General features: G+C 43.5%; 2 protein-coding genes across 8 annotated transcripts in view; one reads left to right on the top strand and one right to left on the bottom strand.

The window, feature by feature from the left end:
- The window catches only part of DDHD2 (DDHD domain containing 2), a 93985-nt gene extending 87453 nt beyond the window's left edge, over window positions 1-6532 (top strand). For 5 of the 6 annotated variants that reach the window (XM_060182512.1, XM_060182518.1, XM_060182499.1 and 2 more), the window contains 2 exons: window positions 878-994; window positions 2072-4523. In XM_060182512.1, the coding sequence (XP_060038495.1) occupies window positions 878-959 (82 nt within the window). In that variant the 3' untranslated portion in view covers window positions 960-994; window positions 2072-4523. Of the gene's footprint in view, window positions 1-877; window positions 995-2071; window positions 4524-6287 lie in introns of those variants that run through there. The other variant, XM_060182513.1, reaches the window with a different exon arrangement.
- PLPP5 (phospholipid phosphatase 5) lies at window positions 5689-13341 on the bottom strand. 2 transcript variants are annotated; one of them, XM_007516705.3, is made up of 7 exons: window positions 13201-13338; window positions 12955-13063; window positions 12195-12285; window positions 11708-11771; window positions 9775-9899; window positions 8822-8992; window positions 5689-7052 (listed from the first exon to the last, which is right to left on the bottom strand). In XM_007516705.3, exons 1-7 carry the CDS (start codon window positions 13263-13265, stop codon window positions 6889-6891), a joined length of 789 nt encoding a protein of 262 aa, XP_007516767.2. In that variant the 5' UTR covers window positions 13266-13338; the 3' UTR covers window positions 5689-6888. The 2 variants fall into 2 exon arrangements, with proteins under 2 accessions (XP_007516767.2, XP_060038525.1); XM_060182542.1 differs by lacking the exon at window positions 5689-7052 and having other exon boundaries at window positions 8842-9008; window positions 13201-13341.
- Window positions 13342-13942: the final 601 nt, after the last annotated feature.

Raw genomic sequence — 13942 nt, 5'->3', positions numbered from 1 at the left:
TGTGAGGGTCTCTTTGCATAATTACTATGCTATCTCCCCTACCCCACAATGTAGTCTGTTAGAAAGTTACTTTAAGGGGTCGGGTGGTGGCGCACCTGGTTGAGCGCACAGGTTATAGTGCACAAGGACCTGGGTTTGAGCCCCCGGCCCCCACCTGCAGGGGGAAAGCTTCACAAGTGGTGAAGCAAGGCTGCAGGTGTCTCTCTGTCTCTCTCTCTGTCTCCCTCTTCCCTCTCAATTTCTGGCTGTCTCTATCCAATAAATAACGATAGTTTTAAAAAAATAAATAAAAAAGAAAAGAAAGTTACTTTAAATGTTTATTTTATTGGGAGAGATACAGAAAGACCTGAGCACTGCTCAGCTCTGGCATCTGGTGTTGCTGGGGATTGAACCTGGGACCTTGGAGTCTCAGGCATGAAAGACTTTTGCATAACCATTATGCTGTCTCCCCATCCCAGAAAATTATCTTTTTGTACCTGGGGAGATGGGCAGTAGCAATGTATAGGACTTGAATATGGAAGGCCTGAGTCAGTTACATCCCTGGAACTACATGCACTGAGGTGATGCTTTAGTTTTCCTTCTCTCATTAATAAATAATAATAGGTTTTAAAGCCTTACTTTTCAGGGGTTGGAGAGATAGCACAGTCTGTTACAGCACCAGCTTTAATGCACAGAGCCCCACGCAAAAACACTCAATATGGTCTCCAGCACCCCCTTGTGGCAGAGCTAAGCAGTGCTCTGGCTTTCTTCTTCCTCTCAGAATAAATACATTTTTAAAAGTTATTTTACCAAACCATTGTTATTTGTTTTGCTATTACATTTTTTGAGTTTATCTCAATTCCTTCTTTTCACATCCTTCTCTCCCCCCCCTTTCTAGGGAGTCTGAAGATACAGTACTGTTAGTCCTCAAAGAAATCTACCAGACCCAGGGTATCTTCCTTGATCAACCTTTACAGTAAAAATGAACCGCCAGAATCATCTCTGACTGAATAATGTAAGTTTCAAAGTATTCTGTTTACAGTATAATTCCTCCCTACTGACGAGAACTATGGAGCGAGCCTATAGTTCTTCATACACATTTCTATAACCTTTCACCAAGATCTAGGTTACTGTTTATATCAGAAAGACTGGTTAAAATGCACCAAAGAAAAACCTCAGTAACTTAGAGAAAGGTTAGTGTTATGGCCCGGGAGGTGGTGCAGTGGATAAAACATTAAATTCTCAAGTGTGAGGTCCTAAGTTCAATCCCTGGTAGCACATGTACCAGAGTGATGTCTGGTCTTTTCTCTCTCTCTCCCCTCCTATCTTGATGAATAAATAAACAAAATCTTAGAGGGAGAGGGGGAGAGAGAGAGAGGGAGGTTTGGTCCAGTGATGTTCATCCTTTTAGGATCTAAATCCAATTCTAATCATTCTAAACTTTATCAGTTATAGATCTAATTAAAAACAGCTCTTGGGAGTCGTTTGGTAGTGCAGCGGATTGAGTGCAGGTGGCACAGAGCGCAAGGACCGGAATAAGGATCCTGGTTTGAGCCTCTGGCTCCCCACCTGCAGGGGAGTCGCTTCACAGGCGGTGAAGCAGGTCTGCAGGTGTCTATCTTTCTCTCCCCTCTCTGTCCTCCCCCACCTCTCCCCATTTCTCTCTGTCCTATCCAACAATGATAACAACAAAAACTACAACAATAAAACAAGGGCAACAAAAGGGAATAAATAAATAGTAAAAAAAAAAAAAAAGATTAAAAAAAAAACAAAACAGCTCTTTCAGGCGTGATGGTGGGGGAAGCTTAATGATGTGGAGCAGTGATGTGAATATTTCTGTTTCTGTCTCTACTGAGAGAGAAAGCAGAAGAAAAAGATGCTCATGGAAGCAGTGGATTTCTTGTGTAGGCACGCAAGCCCAGTGATAACCCTGGTGGCAAAGCAAAAAAAAAAAAAAAAGTTGATCCTGAGATTTAAATTAGTTGGCCTTTTAGATGTATACTTAGAAATCCATATACTTGACTTTGGCATTCTCCTTGGTTGCCTTCCTGTTGTGACTGCATGCTGACCTCTTCTCTACTCTCTCCCTTAGACGGACATTGAGGGATCTTCCCCAGAAAACCCACCTGTTTGTTGCTGCAGTCTTGCTCACCTCAGCTGCATCATTTCCTGCATGTTGTCTGCCACTTACTCACCACTGGGGTCTTTGGAAGATGCTCTTCCTTTGGAAGTGAGTGGAAAAGCAGAGGGAGGGCCCTATTTCTACCACTTAAAAAAAGCCCACAGGAATCCTTGCCAGCCTTTATAGCTGTGGATGGTTTGCATCTTTCTCTTTGATGATAGTACCACCCTTTACTGGTATAAAGGTCTGTCTTGAATTTGTTTTACATTGGTAGAAATGACTGCTTTAAACAGTGTTCTAGTTCAGAAACAGATTCTTGAGTTTCAGAAGGCATTCTGCAGTGTACTTAGCGCTCACTCATGTTCTCTTCATTTGAGAGCCAAATCTAGGTGGGTATGAAAGACTTTTAAGCAGTCAGAGTTGGTAAGCCATCTTTTCTTCCCTCCAAGTACTGTATGAAGAAAGACTGAAATGTCACAGAGATGGTTGTTGACTGTCGCTGTAGCTGAGTTACTGCTAGGAATCACTGATGCTGCTCACTGTTACTATTTTTTAATTGGTGTATGATGCTCGAAGAGTCAAAAGTTGGCAGTCTAGTTCACATTAGATACACCCCTGTAACCCAGAGATATAGATCGTAGACCTGCCCTTTTAAATATACTTCAGTTTGGGAGACTACATGATGTCTTACTTAGTTATTTGGTAGTAGCTTCTGTTCTTAAGGGTGAAGTTATAAAAACTGACAAAACTGTAGCCACACAATCTTGACCGATTGCTTAGGTACATCCAGATGAAGGTGGTAACCTGTGCCCTCTTTAAAAACATTTTGTAAACATCCTTGTCTCTTTCTTTTTCTTTTCCTTTTTCATTGCTACCAGGGTTATTCCTGGGACTCAGTGCCTGCATGATGAGTCCATCACTGCTAGCAGCCTTTTTTTTTTCTTTTTCTATTTTATTTGATTAGTCAGAAAGAAATTGAGAGGGGAGAGGGTAGTAGAGAAGGAGTAACACCTGCAGCACTGCCTCACCACTTGTGAAGTGTCCCTCCTGTAGGCGGGGCTTGAACTCAGGTCCTCGTGCAGTAATGTGTGTGTTCAACTGGCTGCCTACACCATTGCTCTCTTAGGCACCCCTCCCCCACAGTGCTTACTTAAAAGGCACATAGTACAGAGATTATTGGTTGACCAGGTAGGTTTGGCTAAGGGGAACATTATTCTTTTCTGAAGGACCTATACCTAACAGGTCCAAGGAACAGCTATTACAGTAACAAAACAAGAAAAGTGAGATGTACCTTGAAGAAAGTGGATATAGACGTTTTTCCCCCCTGCTAGGCATCTACTCAGCTGTCGGTATTTTCTCTCTCTCTCGTTGGTCAGAGTTCTCTGACTGGGAGTCAGTCCTTTACACTCCTCTCAGACGACCACTGACCTTTGTTGATAAGAGTAGCACAGGCAGGCAGACTGTGTTTATTTTTCGTTTTTTAAAATGTATCATGGTATTCAAAGTGCTTGCATTTCACACTTACTTCAGCCATTCCTTAGAGAGCAGTGGTCTTTTGTCCCTTTGTGAAGGAATGGGAAGGTTAATTACTGTCACCCTAAGAGATGGCAGAGTTAAGTTGGAGTATAGATCGGAGGCTGGCCTTTTCTTGTTCATCTTGGATAGTCTAAGAAGTTCCAGATATATGGGATACTTTATTAAACTCTTGAGTTTGAAGTAAGAGTTACTAAGAATGAAGTTGCATTAAGTATATTCAAGGGGAATATTTTGTCCAGCTAAAATTTATTCTTTATGTCAGAATAGGTACTATACAAGAATAAACCAAAGGACAATCTAGAGTGAGTCCTTGAAACCAAAGATGAATAGCATAACACTGGAGAAACCACTTTTTTTTTTTTTTTTTAAACCAGAACACTGCTCAGCTGTAGTTTATGGTGGTGTGGGGGATTGAACCAAGGACTTCAGAGCCTCATGCATGATCGTGTTTGTATAACCATTATGCTGTCTACCCCCACCCCACCCGATAAACCACATTTGTACGAAGGACCATTTCTTTCCTAGTGGTGAGAGGCAGGCAATTATCAAAGAGCTTTGTCTTGCCGATCCACCTGTGGCATTATCATGGTTGTGTGTTACACGGGCTGATAAATAAGTTTGATTGAAATCCTTGACTGAGTATATCACTTGCACCGCTCCACTTGTATCATGTGCAATTTCTTGACCAAGCCTATTTTTCAACTCTGTCAGAGCATCATTTTATATATATTCCTGGCTGCAGACTGGTACTGCTTAGCTCAGCAAGAGATTGTGTGCATGAAGAGTTCAGAGCACTGATTAGCTTCCTAATATTTTGCACTTTTTGAAATGTTTTTTTACGTGATTGTATTTAAAACTTTAGTAAATAAAACCTTATCGACCAGTTGCCTACTTCTGATTTCATCTGACATTTATGCATCTATAAAACCACAGTAACCATTTTCTTTTTCCCTCCGCCTTACCAAAGTAAGCTAGGAAAAAAAAAAAAAAGGTGCTGAGGTAGTAGTGGGTAGCAGTCTGCAGGAGCTAGGAGGTAGATCCCAGGCTCATGTCATGACACCTCATAGTGCTCAAACAGAGTGGTACCATGGTGTTTCTTTCATAAAAAAATACATTTTAAGAATAACAGTGAGAGACTGGGTGGTGGCATGCCCAGTAGAGCACGTTGCCATGTATGAGAATCCAGGTTCAAGCCCCCGTCTTGACCTGGGAGGGGGGGACTTTATGAATGATGAAGCAGTGCTGCAGCTGTATCTCCTCCTCTCTCACCCACTACAAAAATGGGGAAACGGCCACTAGACATGGTAAAGTCATGCAGATACTGAGCCCCAGTGATAACCCTGGTAGCAAAATGGAATAAACACTGTAATACAATCTGGGGGCAAAGAACTAAGATTTACAGAGGGCCGGGCAGGGTGCACCATATTGAGTGCATGTTACAGTGCACAAGGACCTGAATTCAAGCCCCTTGGTCTACACTTGCAGGGGGAAAGCTTCCTAAGTGGTGAAGCAGGGCTGGCTGTACTGCTGGTCAGTCTTTTCATCTCCCCTTTCCCCTTCAAATCTGGCTTATCCAAATAAAATAAATATTTTTTTTAAAAAAAGGTTTTTTAATATTTATTTTCCCTGTCGCCCTTGTTTTTTTTATTGTAGTTGCTGTTGATGTCGTCGTCAGTGTTAGATAGGACAGAGAGAAATGGAGAGAGGAAGGGAAGACAAAGAGGGGGAGAGAAAGATAGACACCTGCAGACCTGCTTCACCGCCTGTGAAGGGACTCCCCTGCAGGTGGGGAGCCGGGGGCTCGAACCGGGATCCTTCCGCCGGCCCTTGCGCTTTGTGCCACGCGCACTTAACCTGCTGCACTACCGCCCAACTCCTAATAAATACATATTTTTAAAAAGAACTAAGATTTATGTTCTTTTCCCTTGACAAGTATTTTCATTGTGATAGGCAGATGTAGCTCAGAATTGAAAGCATGGCAATTAAAAGGTAAAGATCATGACTGTCCTTGTACTTATGTCCTTACGTATAGTAACTCTTACTACAAATAGTTGAATCACTTATTTTTTACTGATTGATTTAATAATGATTGACAAAACCATAGGATTAAGAGGGCTACAATTCCAAGATGAATCACTTGTTACTCAACTTAGATGAGAATTCAGTGTTTGGAGACTTTCCAGTTCTCAGATGGCATTGTATAAAATAAAAGCATATTTGGCATTTTATTCGAATTTCACATTTACTGAAGGGAAAGGACAATGAAAATAGGTCCCGGAGGATGTACATCATGATGAGGCTGTATTTAAAGTATAGTCCTGATAAGAAGTAAAGTAGCTGTGGGTCACATGGCACTGATTCTGATGCTTTGTCACTATTCCTTAGAAGAAAGAACAGAAAAGGATTCATTTCTTCCAGAGATAACGATGATCTAATTCTTCTTGCCCACTGTAGCCGGTTAACATTGTTGATGCATTTGGGCAGATCACCAATCACCAACGAATGGAGAGGAAGCCCATGAACATAGTTAAGTACAGGTGAGATAGAAATACTCACCGCTGGTTACGACTGAAACCACACTCCTGACTTTTTTTTTTCTTTTTTCTTGTCATTGTATTTACTTGATTAAACAAGTCATTTACATTCACAGTATTCAGGACAAGCAGCAACATCTGGTTGAACTTGGACAAGATACTAACAAATGAGGCAGAATTGGACACTTTCCTGTGTAAGGCTGGACAGAAAGAATTGTTGTCACTGGAGAAGATATACAACCCAAATGATTTAATTGATCATGCCTTCAGTTTTGAGCTCTGGGAAATGGAAGTTAATAAATATAAAAGTTTTGATAGTTAATTCTAGGTACTAGAATAAAGCAGAGCTTATGTAAAGGCATCTTTGTGACAAGATCATTTTAAAAATGGCATTTACATTAAAAGACACAAATGCAAGGTACAGCATGGTATCTTGGTACACCAGTCTGATAGCTCAGATTCTTCAGCTGTTGTTAAGACTATTGATTGCATTATCTTTTTACAAGAATATGTGGCAGAGAGCTATGGACAGGAACTTTGACCTCACAGTAAACCCACATAGCAAAACTGGATAACCATATAGAGGCAAAATGCAGTGCAGATGTTTTCCCTTGTAACCTCTTTTAAGCAGCACAAAAGTCAGAACCCCCCCCCCCCCCATTTAAGCATAGTCCACCATTGGCTGATTTAACTATTCTCTGTTGAGAGTTCCCGTTTCTAAATATCAAAAGCATAAGGATCACCAAACTTCTTCTGTGTCACTGGAAGTACAAGTCTGTCCTGAAATGGTTTATGGCATTCTGCATCTGTGAGCGGAGGGTAATACTGCCTGTAGCAGGCATAGGCCAGTGTCAGGCCAATCATGGACCCGACCAGTACATCTGAAAAGAGAAGAGATTCTCATACTTGACACTTCAGTCATGTTAGATACTACAAAGGTTAAAGAACTTAACTGACAGGTTACTTGCTTGGGCTATAAAACCTCTGTTTCAAGTTTATGGTTTCTTTAGGCTCTTACCATAGAGGACTGTCATTATCAGTTTGTTCATTAAACACCAATTCAAAACACATCTCTACTATTTAGAGAGTTCCAGAGGAAGTAATGATTTCTTTAGGAGTTGCTTCTTTGTTAAAAATAAAAAAAGAAAGAAAAAGGAGAGAAAGAAGAAAAAAAAAGAAAAAGAAAAAAGAGACAGCTTTTTAAAGAGCGCTCAAGGACCTCTGGACAATAATATAAACTTAAAAACAACAACACTGGGTTTCCTATATATAATTTGTTATATAATTTGTAGGTTTTACTCTATCACTCAACTTAAAATTCTTTTGGCTTAATTGTAATTTAAGATTTTTACTTTCATTTCAGAATAAAAAAACCTTATTGATATTGACCTTGATTTTAAGACACTAATCTATTTGAGGCTTTCTAGCTAGAATTTTCTAGTAGTTTATTCTAAATTAGTTATACTTTAGCATTCCCTTCTTATCCTGATTTTGCTTTCTATGGTTTTAGTTACCTGAGATCAGTCAACTATGGTCTAAAAATACTCTGTACAATAAGGTATTTTTGAGACAGAGACCACAGGCACACAGCTTTCACTGCAGTATATCATTATAATTGTTCTATTTTACTAGTGACTGATCTCTTTGTGCACCTATTACACACACACATATAAAAAAAAAAAACAGCATATTTAGGGTTTGGTACTATCTGCAGTTGCAAGCACTTACTGGTTCTTATACCTTTGGTCCGGCAGTAGGGTAGGGCAGTGGGTTAAGTGCACATGGCGTGAAGCGCAAGGACCGGGCGTAAGGATCTTGGTTTGAGCCCCTGGCTCCCCACTTGCAGGGGGGTTGCTTCACAAGCGGTGAAGCAGGTCTGCAGATGTCTATCTTTCTCTCCCCCTCTGTCTTCCCCTCCTCTCTTGGATTTCTCTCTGTCCTATCCAACAACATCAATGGCAACAATAACAATAATGACAACAACAAGGGCAACAAAATGGGGGGAAAAAATGGCCTCCAGGAGCAGTGGATTCGTAGTGCAGGCACCAAGCCCCAGCGATAACCCTGGAGGCAAAAAGTTTTTTTAAAAAGTATGCCTTGGGGAGTCAGGCTGTAGCACAGTGGGTTAAGCGCAGGTGGCGCAAAGCACAAGGACAGGCATAAGGATCCTGGTTCGAACCCCGGCTCCCCACCTGCAGGGGAGTTGCTTCACAGGCAGTGAAGCAGGTCTGCAGGTGTCTATCTTTCTCTCCTCCTGTCTTCCCCTCCTCTCTCCATTTCTCTCTGTCCTATCCAACAACAACAACAACAATAATAACTACAACAATAAAACAACAAGGGCAACAAAAGGGAATAAATAAATAAATATTAAAAAAATAAATAAATAAAAAATAAAAAGCATGCCTTGCGGATAAGGGGGACTATGTAATGGAAAACTAAGGATATTCCTCTTTGGTAATCTTTTTAAACAGTAACTGTATTTTCTCATCTTCCGTATAGCTATACATTCATACTCGTAATACAGCAAGAACCCACATCATCCCATGCTCACTGGGATTCATTCAACATATACTTAGTGTCCAATTCCTTTGTGTCAAGTGCTAGGGATAAAAGATGACACAAGGAAGCTTCCACGATGTGATTCTCTCACCTTGCCAGTGATGCTTATAGTCACAGGTGCGGGACAGTGCAATTACAGCTGCAAAAAGTAGAGGCGACAGGAAGGCACAGAACCTCCAAGATTTCCCCCGGCCTCGTGGCGTGAAGCAGTGTAACTTCCCTGCCAGGTAGAAGGAAGCAAAGGCCAGACCAGCAAATGCAACTAGAAAAGAGAAAAACTTTTAAGTTTGGTTCTCCTCAAAGGGAGGAGCTACCTCACTCCTTTCCAAACAGGCCCAGAGGGTATAAGCCTAGTAAAGGTTATTGATTATGAAGGGGGAGGACACAGAACGGAGGACTTCACCGTATGTCCCAATGTTAATCATGTTAACCTGGGAGTAGTTTTTCAATACTATTGATAATGAATTTTGACAGTTTATGTGATTTCTCAGTGCCTTCATTTCCCTACATTTAAATGGGAATCATAAAAATGACAACACTAGGGCCAAGTGGTGGCACCCTGGTTGAGCACATGTGTTACGATGCACAAGGAACCAGGTTCGAGTTCCCAGTCCCCACCTGCAGGGGGAAGGCTCTGCGAGGGGTGAAGCAGTGTTGCAGATGTCTCTCTGTCCATCTCCCTATCACCCCCTTCCCTCTCGATTTCTGGCTGTCTCTACCCAGTAAATAAGATAATATAAAAAAAAATTTTAATTGACACCACCACCCCATTTGGTAGTATCAACTCAAAAGTGTAAAATTTTTTTTTTTTCTAAAATTGCAGGTTCCAGACAAACGATACAAAAATAATTGTCAGACTTCTCTGTCTTCAAATATTTACCGTCAGACTAGAGGTTCAGGCTAGTGAAATCTTAAGGCTATCCTGGGGGTGGGAGGGTTGTCCAGTTTTAGGTATAAGAATAAGGGTAGTGGGATATCATCCTCATAAACTCCTAGGTCAGATTCAATCATCAAAAATAGGTAAAATCCATATGGTTTTCATACAGGAAGAATGTCCACTAGGAAAGCTCTTGCGACCCTCATTCACCACATTCTTCTCTCCTGTGCACGCAAAGTCAGAGTGGAATAGACCATCTGGGAAGCAGCGGTAGAAGAAATCTGGTCGTGGCCTGGAAAGCAAAGCATGGTCTGAACACAAATCATTTACAAATTCAGAAAGTATTTCTTTTTTCTTTTTTAATCTTTATCTGCCGGGTAGAGACAGTCAGAAATTGAGAGGGAAGGGGATGACAGAGAGGGAGAGAGACAGACACCTGCAGCATTGCTTCACCACTTGTGACGCTTTCCCCCAGCAGGTGGGGACCAGGGACTCGAACCTGGGTCCTTGCGCACCGTAACATGTACGCTCAACCAGGTGTGCCACCACCTGGCCCCCCAGAAAGTATTTCTTTGAGGGGCTGGTGATGGTGCACCTGGTTAAGTGCACATATTACGGTGCACAAGGACCCAGGTTTGAGTCCCCAATGCCCACTTGCAGAAGGGAAGCTTTCTGAGTGGTGAAGCAGGGCTACAGGTGTCTCTCTCCCTAGCTCCCCTATCATCTCAGTTTTTCTCTATCCAATAATGCTACAATTTTTTTATTTAAAACAACTATTTCTTTGTTGTGTCAGACATCAATAATCCTGTCAATAATGTCACCGTTTAGACTATGAATAAAAAGTTCTTAGGTAGGGGAATGATTATGCCAACAACCTTTTTTTTTGCCACCAGGGTTACCACTAGGGTTCAGTGCCTGCACTGCGAATCCACCACTCCTGGTGGCTACCCACCCCCCAACTTTTTTTTCAATATTTATTTCCTTTTGTTGCCCTTGTTTTATTGTTGTAGTCATTGTTAGATAGGACAGAGAGAAATGGAGAGAGGATGGGAAGACAGAGAGGGGGAGAGAAGGACAGACACCTGCAGACCTGCTTCACCACCTCTGAAGCAACTCCCCTGCAGGTGGGGAGCCGGGGGCTCGAACCGGGATCCTTATGCCAGTCCTTGTGCTTTGTGCCACCTGCGCTTAACCTGCTGCGCTACTGCCAGACTCCCCCTCAACTTGTTTTTTTTCTAACACAAATGGAGAGAGAGAGATTCCTGTAGCACTGCTTCACTGCTTATGTAGCCTCCCCCATATGTGGGGACAGAGTTTGAACCCGGGCCCCCATGAGTAGTAAAGTGTGTGCTCTCATCCAGCACTGCAAATATCTGAGGTTCTGAGGTCCCAGGTTTGATCCCTGGCACCACCATAAGCCAGAGCTTAGCAGTGCTCTGGTAAAAAAACAAACAAACAAAAAAACCCAAGTTCTCCAGCACATGATTACTCTTTAGGGCAAAAAGCAAGTCACACTGCAGTTTCAGTGGGGGTGCTCTAAAGCACACTGACTCTGCTGTGGTTGCCAGTGGGAGATGCCACTCCGCAGAAAGGAGCACAAGAGGGGGCCAGGCAGTAGCACAGTGGGTTAAGCACACATAGTGCGAAGTGCAAGGATCCCAGTTTGAGCCCCAGGGTCCCTACCTGCGGGGGGGGGGGGTGTCACTTCACTATTATTGAAGCAGGTCTGCAGGTGTCTTTCTTTCCTTTCCTCTGTCTTCCCCTCCTCTCTTGATTTCTCTCTGTCCTATCCAACAACTGCAGCAATAGCAACAATAACAACAACAAAATGGAAAAAAATGGCTCCCAGGAGCTGCAGATTCATAGTGCAAGCACAGAGCAGCCCCAGTGATAACCCTGGAAGCAAAAAAGGAAAGAAAAAGAAAAAGAAAGAAAGAAAAAAGCACAAGAGTCAGCCTCAGTAGGGACAGGAGCAAGTGGTAAATGAGAAAAAACTGAGAATAAAGAAGACGATATGGTTAAGGAGAATCATGTATACACAGCACCATTCCTCATCCTTCCTGAAGAGGTAACGGCTGATGCTAACTTCATCTCACTTACCTCCCCACTATCAATTTTATCGTGTTGGTAAAGACACCATTCAGGGTTAGGGTAAGGCTGGCAGCTGCAAAGCGGAGAAAGGACTGTTAGTGGTTTTGTTAGGAGGAGTGCATGGTAGTTGTCTCACTGAAGAAAACAGCTGTCGTCTTTCCGAGCAGTCAGGCTCCAAAGAACTGCATATAAGACGATTATGGTCCTCGAATGAACACTTTGTGGTAGTACATGGGGAACTTAGGCACTAGGCTGGCGACACTTCTGAGGTTTAAATAGACCAGTGGAGGCAGACACATGTAGGAGGTAAGCAGTTTTTCACCAGCACTGTTTCTGCTTTACAGGTGAGCTATAGGGAAGACACCGTTAATATTTTAAGGACACAGAACTCAGTGGTCTCCACACACGGAGGCCACTTTAGTGACAGGCCTTATCAGTCTTCACTTCTCATTCTAGCACTAAGAAGAGACATCAGCAAGAAGAGGTTAGCTCTTACCCAGGAAGGCTTGCTTGCTGTCTGTTGTGTCTGCTTTCTTGAGATATTTAGCCAGAAGGATCAGAGACAGTGGAGAGACAAATGCAATGACCTAAACCAGAACATTTTAGATGGTGAAAACGAATAATAAAAATAACCACAAAACTTTCTGTAAGTTATTAAAGCAGCTCATGAAGGGAAGAAGGGAGTGAGAGAACTCGCTATCAATCCTGCTCCCCTCCCTGTAAATATAAGGAACCATTTCAATGTCTGCGGGTCAGCTGAGAAGGAGGTTGCCTCACCAGTGAGTAACACAGTCTAGGTGTTACTCACCTAGAACTACTGGAAGGAAGAGTTTACAGAACAGGTATTATTATTATTATTTTTTAATAGAACAGAAAAATTGAGAGGGGAAGGAAAGGTAGACACAGCCGCAGCACTTGCTTCACTCCCTTGTGATGCTTCCCCCTGCAGGTGGGGATCGGGGGCTTGAACCCGGATCCTTGAGCATGGTGAGGTGTGTGTTCAAGGTGTGGGCCACCACCTGGTCCCCTCTGAGCAGTTTTTTTTTTTTTTTTTTTAATTTTATGCCAAAACAGATCGAGATTTTACTCCCTTAAGTGTGGTTCTTAGACATCAGAAAATGAAAAAAACAAAAATCACATAAAATAAGGTGAGAAAGTTCTTTTAAAAAAGCTCATTTTGGGGCCAGTTGGGTCACTTTCTAGCATTAATCAGGAACAGGGATGAAGGGTGAGAAAAAGGCTAGTTCTCCACGCACAAACATCGACTTGGTAGGGAAATACTCTGCCTCCACATACGGATTCCGGTAAAGCCACATCTCCTCCGGCTGAATGACCCGCTGGAAGGGAGGGAGGAGCTCCGTGACCCTAAAGGGGAAACAAAACAGCGCAGAGCACGCGGGCTGCTTCCCGCCGGGCCCCACCTGCTGCGGGTGCAGCTCCCGGCCCCGCCGCCCGGCCCCGCCTGGGTCTGCAGCCCGCCCGCCCGCGCGCAAAATGCTCACAGAAAGGCCGCGAGCAGACCGACCCGCAAGCCCAGCTCGGCCCCGAAGGCAGCCGCCGTCCCCATCCGCCGCTCCGCCCGGGCCGAGGCCGCACTGACGTGGCAGCCCCGGACTCAGGGCCGCCCCCTTTTCCCCCCAACCCGAGGCCGGATTCACGTGGCTCTCAGCGCCCGCTGGCGGGCTCCTGGGGAACTACAATGCGGAAGGGCGAGAATAACCCTTGGGGCCCCAACCAGGTCAGCAAGCCAGGAAAACGGAGGGACAGGGACAGGAGTGGCAGCTTTTTCACTATCCTGCCGGCATCACCTGACAAAAGGAATAACCAAGCAAACTGTGCTGTCCGCTGGTACGTTCAGGGACGAGTTCACTTCTGATGTCCAGCCGAGCAGCAGGTCACACTAGGTCTTTTTATCCAGTGGGAGGAAAAGTTTTGAATAAATATCCCAGCCAGCTGGCACCTCAGTATGACGCTCACATCATGCCAGAGCAAGAACATGTTCTTAGCGCATTAACATTTTGAAGGAGATTAGACTTAGCTCTCACGCGGGATTTAGCTGCACAGCAGGACTCACTGGCTGAGTGTGGGCACACTGGGTCAGTCAGCTGTGTGGCAGGACCCCTCCCTCCCATAATGGCCTCTTGCCCAGTGAAATGTTGCAAGAAATTACAGGCAAAATTGTCATATTTTATGTGGAACATACAGGACATTTATTGAAGTCAATCTCAAGCAAAATCTGAAATC

Source organism: Erinaceus europaeus, chromosome 2 (genome assembly GCF_950295315.1).
Source record: "Erinaceus europaeus chromosome 2, mEriEur2.1, whole genome shotgun sequence".
NCBI lineage: Eukaryota > Metazoa > Chordata > Mammalia > Eulipotyphla > Erinaceidae > Erinaceus > Erinaceus europaeus.
Note: the sequence above shows the minus strand (reverse complement) of the source record. Positions and strands in the feature narration are given on the sequence as shown.

What these genes read in the sequence shown, in the direction of transcription:
- PLPP5 (XM_007516705.3), bottom strand. Translation starts at nt 13,265, where the DNA reads ATGGGGACGGCGGCTGCCTTCGGGGCCGAGCTGGGCTTGCGGGTCGGT. An exon ending in GGTCTGCTCGCGGCCTTTCT is followed by an intron (nt 13,064 to 13,200) that starts GTGAGCATTTTG and finishes TTTCCCCTTTAG; the next exon opens with GGTCACGGAGCTCCTCCCTC. An exon ending in TCCTAGTGGACATTCTTCCT is followed by an intron (nt 8,993 to 9,774) that starts GTATGAAAACCA and finishes TCTCTTTTCTAG; the next exon opens with TTGCATTTGCTGGTCTGGCC.